General features: G+C 34.6%; 1 protein-coding gene across 1 annotated transcript in view; it reads right to left on the minus strand.

Moving 5' to 3' along the window:
• The window catches only part of LOC144979061 (uncharacterized), a 10,373-nt gene extending 5,663 nt beyond the window's left edge, over positions 1–4,710 (minus strand). The window contains exons 1-4 of the mRNA XM_078925676.1: positions 4,671–4,710; positions 3,597–3,650; positions 3,070–3,086; positions 72–183 (exon numbers count right to left, since the gene is read on the minus strand). Coding sequence (XP_078781802.1) covers positions 72–183; positions 3,070–3,086; positions 3,597–3,650; positions 4,671–4,710 — 223 coding nt within the window. The remainder of the gene's footprint in view (positions 1–71; positions 184–3,069; positions 3,087–3,596; positions 3,651–4,670) is intronic.
• Between the last annotated feature and the right edge of the window lie 2,688 nt (positions 4,711–7,398).

Here is a 7,398-nt window from a genome sequence, read left to right on the forward strand (position 1 = left end):
AAAAATAAATAAATAAATAAAAGGTCACTTTTCTCTGCAAATATTAAGTACAGAAAGGAAAAACCACTCACCACGTATTTCATTGATATCATTTGTAACTTTCTCATTGTCTCTTTTTATGTTTTCTTCTATTTTCCCAATCTTTTCTTCCATATCCCTTGAATTTACTCTCAACAATTCTGTCTGTAAAGACATGAATTAAAAATTAATATAAAAATTGATGTTGTATAGGAAAAATATCTGTATGTTGATATTTTAACAGTTTTAGACTGTTCTTGACATCAGTTATAATAAATCTCAATATTGGAAAGGCGTTATAGTGAACCTGTATATTCTTTTTCTTAATTTTTTTCCTAATTTCGATGTGTTTTCCTCTTTCCTAAGAACAAATAGAAAAACATCCATTTTCTTCTCAATAGCTTATGAATTGGATTGTTTTATTGGATGAATCGTACAAAACGATCTTATAGCACAAATCTTTTTCACTTTGAATTTATGTAAATATTCAAATTCCCTGAAATATTAATTTATCGGATTATCTCAGAATAGCAGCTCGTAAGATCAACACAGTCAATATAGAAAATTAATAGAAGCTGTTTTAGTCTTATAAGAACAAGTAAGCAAGCATGGATTACCTTAACTATAGAATAACGAATGGTTAAAACCCCAATAATGGTTATAGTTTACAACTGAAAATGCTTATAGTAATCCAACTGAAAGAACATTATCACACTTCCTTATAGAATTGAACCACATATAGTTTGAGTTCTAATAACCCAATACGTTAAGTGTAACCAAAGCGACTTTATTTATATGGAGTACAACATTTACATACATACACACATACATACATAAATCATCATCATCATCATCATCATCATCATCATTATTATTATTATTATTATTATTATTATTATTATTATATATTATTATTATTATTATTCATTATTATTATTATTATTATTATTATTATTATTATTATTATTCATATTCATCATCATATTATTATTATTATTATTATATTATTATTATTATTATTATTATTATTATTATTATTATTATTATTTATTATTATTATCATTATCATATTATTATTTATTATTATTATTATTATTATTATTATTATTATTATATTATTATTATTATCATTGTTATCACTATTATTATCAAATTCCTCATTGTCATCACTATCTTAATTCTGATATCTATTATGTTTCTCAAATTTTCTCGACACGAATATTTACACAGCGACCTCATTCTGATTCAGCAATCCTTACATCATTACATTCCAGCAGACAGACAATTTTATTCATCTCTCGTCACAGTTCCGTTTATTCACCTAATTCCCCCCCCCCTCATCATCATCATCAACATCATATTATCATTATTCTTATTACAATTTTATTATAAATTATATTGTTATTATTATTGTTATTATTATATTTTATATTATTTATTATTATTATTATTATTATTATTATTATTATTATTATTATTATTATTATTATCATCATCATCAATATTATTATTTTTATTATTATTATTATTATTATTATTATTATTATTATTATTATTATTATTATTATTATTATTATTATTATTATTATTATTATTATTATTATTATCATCATTGTTATCACTATTATTATCAAATTCCTCATTGTCATCACTATCTTAATTCTGATATCTATTATGTTTCTCAAATTTTCTCGACACGAATATTTACACAGCGACCTCATTCTGATTCAGCAATCCTTACATCATTACATTCCAGCAGACAGACAGTTTTATTCATCTCTCGTCACAGTTCCGTTTATTCACCTAATTCCCCCCCCCCCCCCCCCCCGAGTGTTACATAAATATGAATTGTCCATTGAATATGGATATCGAATTCAAGGGATTCCTGTTTTGCTCAAGTAAGAAAATATGTTAGCGATAAATGGGCTTCACGTCTTGTCCTATGTATTTACTTGTCGGTGTTCCTCTACAACTAGACTTTTAATCAAATATGCTAGCGCATAGCGAATGATGTTTACTTCAGATTAGCACGATATAAGTGCAGTCGGATATTAAAAGTGACTTCCTTCTGGGAATAGGTTTGTGTACAGCATTTGCCATGATTGACTATCCTCACCTTCTTTAGACTTAGAAGTTGGCCTAAAACATTAATTTATGAATTAAAAAATTGAATATAGTCCGTTGTATATGTACAATCTGCTTTATTTATATAAACCCATAGATTTTAACGAGTCGAAATGCGTGGACAAAGTTGTTAACAGAGTATTAAAACTATTAACCTTTCAGAAACGATTTCGCCTTTCTATTGAGGCTAGTTTTTTGAGCATATTTTGACTTTTTCAACTGGTAGAAACTGATTAAAATCGAATGTTTTCGTTAGTTTTTCTAAATGAATAATAATTGAATTATTCTTTTGTGGCGAACATCACAAAAATGGCTATTTGGCAAACTTCATATACAATTTAGATTGAAATGATACTACAAAAGGTAGTCCTTTTGCAGGCAAACGTTGAACGACATTACATTTTGCTGTCTCCACAAGAAACTGATTTCCAAAAAAATATTACTCTGCCATAGAATCTTGGGAATACGTCCATATATTTCTCACAATACTTTGTTGAGCAGCTATTTTGATTATCCTAGACTGTAGAAAGCTACTGGGTTGAACAAAATTTAAAGTTACCTCCGATTTATTGTATCTTTTTAATAACTTCGTTTTGATCTCATTCCGCAAATAATTCCAACCATAGCCATTTTAAGTTGTTTTAAAATAAATCTCATAACTGGCATTACTTATATTACTTGTGCTGAGACATAAGTAGTGAAATATTCCATACATACACTTAAATAGTACACATTTGATCATAGACATACATACACACAGGCACGAGATGTTTGTGTGTGTGTTTTTTTTTCTGTGTGTATGTGTGAGAGAGAAAGAATCAAACCCATTTCCATAAACACATATACATACACAAACACACACAGACACACATACAAAATACAATCCTTTCACAACAATTACAAACACTAAAAATGACATTTCCTTACCTGTTGTTGACATTTGACTGAAAAAAAACATAAATTGTAGCATTCTAAATACTAAACTTTTCATAGAAAATGAGTGGAATGTGGTGTATCTGATTTATAAGTTCTCAATATTAAAATTGCATTTGTTGGCATGTCTAAAAGCAAAATAGTTTCCACCACCATAATGATTAGGGAACTATGTGAGGTGGACAATTGAGGAGTGAACCCTTGATTATGAGAGGCGGGCACCATTAGAAGTGTACCAAGGTCAATGGGGTGTTGATGTCGGTGGGGAATGAACCAGGGGCTATGAGCGGGTGACACAATTTAGGGGGAGGAGTTATCTCGCGAAGTTGGAAGGTGGACACCAACGGAGAGTAAACCTGTGTTTAAAGAAGAGTGAGCATGATACTACCTGAGGTTGACACCAGTGGGGTGTGAACCTGGAAATATAGAAAGTGGGCACCAGGAGGGAACAAACCAAGACATCGAGACGTGGATACCATGAGTGGGTAATGAATATGGGATTATGGGAGGTGGACACCTACCTGGAATGTATACAATACTGTAGGATGAGATACAAGTGTGGAGTGAACCAGGGCCTGTGAGAAGTGAAGAATTATGGGGAGTGAACGAAAGGTTGAGGAAAAAGACACTCAGTGGAAAGTTACCCCGTAATACCTTGGGTTGACAAGAGGACGGACTGAACCTGTGACTGTAGACGACCGACACCTAGGCGATTGAACCTGGGACTAGTGGGGGTAGACAAGTGGAGAATAAACCTGGGATCAAACATGGAAGATAGACGGCCGTGAGGAGCGAATGCGGGACTCAGAGATATGGATACAAGTGAATAGTAAGTGACCCTTGGGGAGGTAGGCAACAATTGGGAGTGAATTCAGAACTGTGAGAGGTGGACATCATAAGGGAGTGAACCCGAAAAAATGGGAATGGACACCGATGGGAAATGATCAATTGAGTGTAGAGTGAGATTCAAGTGGCGTGGGAATGTGAAATATGGACGCTATTAAGAACTGGACCCAAGGCTCCACCTAGTGGGGTGGTCACAAGTGGGAAGTGCGCATGGAACTGTGGCAAGTGGACACCAGTGGTGTTTTCAAACCGGAACTGGGAAGGTTGAGATAAGTGGGAGGCAAACATTGGAATATGGGAGATGCACACCGGTAGGGATCGAACCCGAGACTCAGAAAGGTGGAAACCAGTGGAGAGTGAGTGAATTCAGGGCTATGAGAGGTGGATACCAGTGGGTAGAGACCCCGGTACCAAGATAGGTGGACACAAGTGGGGGGTAAACCTGGGACTGTGAGATGTGGACACTATGGTGACTGAACCCAGGGAGACGAAAGAGCACATCCTGTTTAGAGTGAATCCTAGACTATCTTTAGGGAAAATCAGTGAATAGAGAACCTGGAACAATATGTCTACATCCGGTAATCTTGGCGATCCAACTTCCGTTGTCCAAGAATTACTTTTCACTGGTGTCCATATCTGATTGGTCTCGGGTTCCCTCCCGACTGGTTTCCACCTATAACATTTACGGGTTCACATCCCACTGGTGCCTACCTCCCATAGTCTCTGGTTTGTTCACCACTGATGCCCACCTCCTACAGTCTCTGGTTCAGTCTCTGTTGGTGCTCTCATCCCATATTTCTGGTTTATCCCTACATGTTTGCCAATTGACGTCAATGAAATAGGAAACCAAAAGAAATGATCATATTTGTGAAACTTATCTTTTAAGCATAGTTAACCAAAATAGAAATAAAACAAGATGTCAAACTGTGTGCACTTGCTTCACAAGCAAAGGGATCGAGATCGATCCCGGGTGCAGTGAGTGGGTAGCGGGTCTGCTAGATCTGGCGGGAAGTACTTTGTGATAGACTAGCGTTCTATCCGAAGGGTAGCAAGTAATTGCTATTTACGTTTCACGCTTTAGAGAGTATGCGGTAAATGAATAAGGGAGTTATTTTTTGACATTTTACACCTATTTACACGGTTCAATCTCTTGATTAAAGTACATTTCTTCCATGTGGCGACCTTCGATGTTCGTATAATATCAGATATAAGACTCGCCAAAGGCAACTAACAAACTGTGGATTTTCATGAAAAATCCAAATTTGATAAATATCATCTGTATCAATACGAAATGCACCAAAAATTGTTACCCTCATTTATACGATTTGCCTTGTAAGACAATGAATAAGAATATGATACTACCGTTCTAGACAATTTCCTACATGTCACAGTCAGGCACTTTTGGAATGATATGGTCCCTCTAAGAGGAGTATTTTTACCAATGTTTTGTTGGCCAGGCATTTTATGAAGCTAAAGAAAAATGACAGACACGATTTTAAAATGTTACACGTCAATTGAAATTATGTGACAATAAATTAGCATAATGTAAAGTGAACGCATGGAAATTAAGCTTTGAAAAAAGTACCTTATCACACATGTACTTTATATTCTACAAACGGTTTTAATAGATGGATCAACGTTTTAGAAAGTTGTAAGTGTCATAGTTTTAACTACTGGCAATGATAATAAAACTTTGACTAGGAATTGGCACAGACCAGAAACCTCGATCTTTAAAGAAATAAAATAAAAGGCCATTCTTTTTCTATTCTCCTGTCCGGATTAAAAAATTTAAATATTTACTTAGTACCCCCCCCCCCCCCCCCCCCCCCCCCCCCCCCCAAAAAAAACCCCCAAAAAATAACACCGAAAGGAAACGACAAGAAATAAAAATTTCTCCGACCGGCGGGAGTCCACAATTTTCTTGCCCCCCCACAATCACATGAGGAACATATCAGAAATCTAAAATTGTTGAATGGAATTCGAAGGAGATAGATAGATAGAAAAGATAGAAGGAGAGAGAGAGAGAGAGAGAGAGAGAGAGAGAGAGAGAAAAAGAGAGAACAAAGAAGCGTCGAGTCGGGGACACGATAATTTATTTTTTCTTAAAAAACCCAAAAACCCACACAGAAAAAAAACAGCAAAAAAAAGAAAAACAAAAAAAAAAAGTATTTGCATCAAACTCACTTAATACAAGTAGAAAAAGAAAAAAACTTCTTACGTTGGGGAAACGATCTTACCCGGGGACAAAGTGATCAAAACACTTGATGGTGGTATTAGCTTTTTCCCCAATTGTGATATCTGATCTGTTGACGGTTTTTCAGCTATTGCCGTTTCTTTTTGTATGTTTAGCTCCAAAATTGAGCTTCCTTCTTTTTTATATTACGGACGGAATCCCAAAAAAAGTTTGCACTTTCATTTTTTAGACTATAATATTTTATATCCATAGACACCACAAATCTTCGGCATCTTGAAAGATTTGGGTTGACTCGGCCGAAGTTCCCAATGTAAACTAAGCGATCGGAAGTTAGAGGGTACTCGACTCAAGGGAATCAATCGCGGAAAATATATTTGTGACATCATCGTTGGCATTCGGTCTATAGAAACAGGGATAAACTCCGGCCCCATAGGCTAAATGTCTTTGAAGAACTACTTTTTAAACTGTGTGCACAAAGTTTCCTAGGTCTAAAAAGTCCGTCCTCGAGAGTTAAGGGTAAAATACGCTATGGAAAATGTCCAAGTTGTTCAAAATATAAAGAAGTAAATTTAAGAAATATATCAAATTAGTCAATTGACATTTTAAAAAAGCTGGAAGGATATGGATGATCACAATTTAGGAAAGAGTTGATGTCTCAAAATTTTTAGGCCTTTTTTATATTTTTTCCTTGTTGTGGGGCCCTTTTTTTTTCGGGACATTTACTCGCCCCCCCCAAAATTTTCATTCCACTGCACGGGCAATGGCGTCTGGTATCAATACAAAAAAATTTCGCACAACCCTTTATCACAGAACGAGATATATACATTTGATTTCACGGATGATCTCCCTTTTTTCTCTTAGGAAAAAAATTTTTTTGGGTCTCTTTCCATTTGGCAATAATTTACGAAAAGCAGAAGAGTTCTAATTCTTTTTCCTGCCTAGATTCTTTCCGGTCAGGTTCTACTTTTCTTCTTTAAATCGGATTTACAAAATGTCGCATCCTAGCCCTTGGCAAAGGAGGTGGCTTTAACCCTTAAAAATTAAATGTAAGTTTATCGAATATGTAGTTTCAACTTGATTTAAATGATTGATCTTGGGAAAAAAAATTATTTTGGGTTTGAAAATCTTTTTGGGGATTATATAGGATCGATCATTCGAGGTTTGGGAGGTTTGTTAAATAAAAAGTGTCTGATTCACACAAAAGTTTTCAGGGCCCAAAAATTTGTTTGAGGAAAAAATGGACAGAAAACAAAGGAAAATAAAATTTTGGGGGCATTTTAATG

This window comes from Berghia stephanieae, chromosome 8 (assembly GCF_034508935.2).
Source record: "Berghia stephanieae isolate SIO BIC M18660-M18661 chromosome 8, UCSD_Bste_1.3, whole genome shotgun sequence".
NCBI classification, from domain to species: domain Eukaryota; kingdom Metazoa; phylum Mollusca; class Gastropoda; order Nudibranchia; family Aeolidiidae; genus Berghia; species Berghia stephanieae.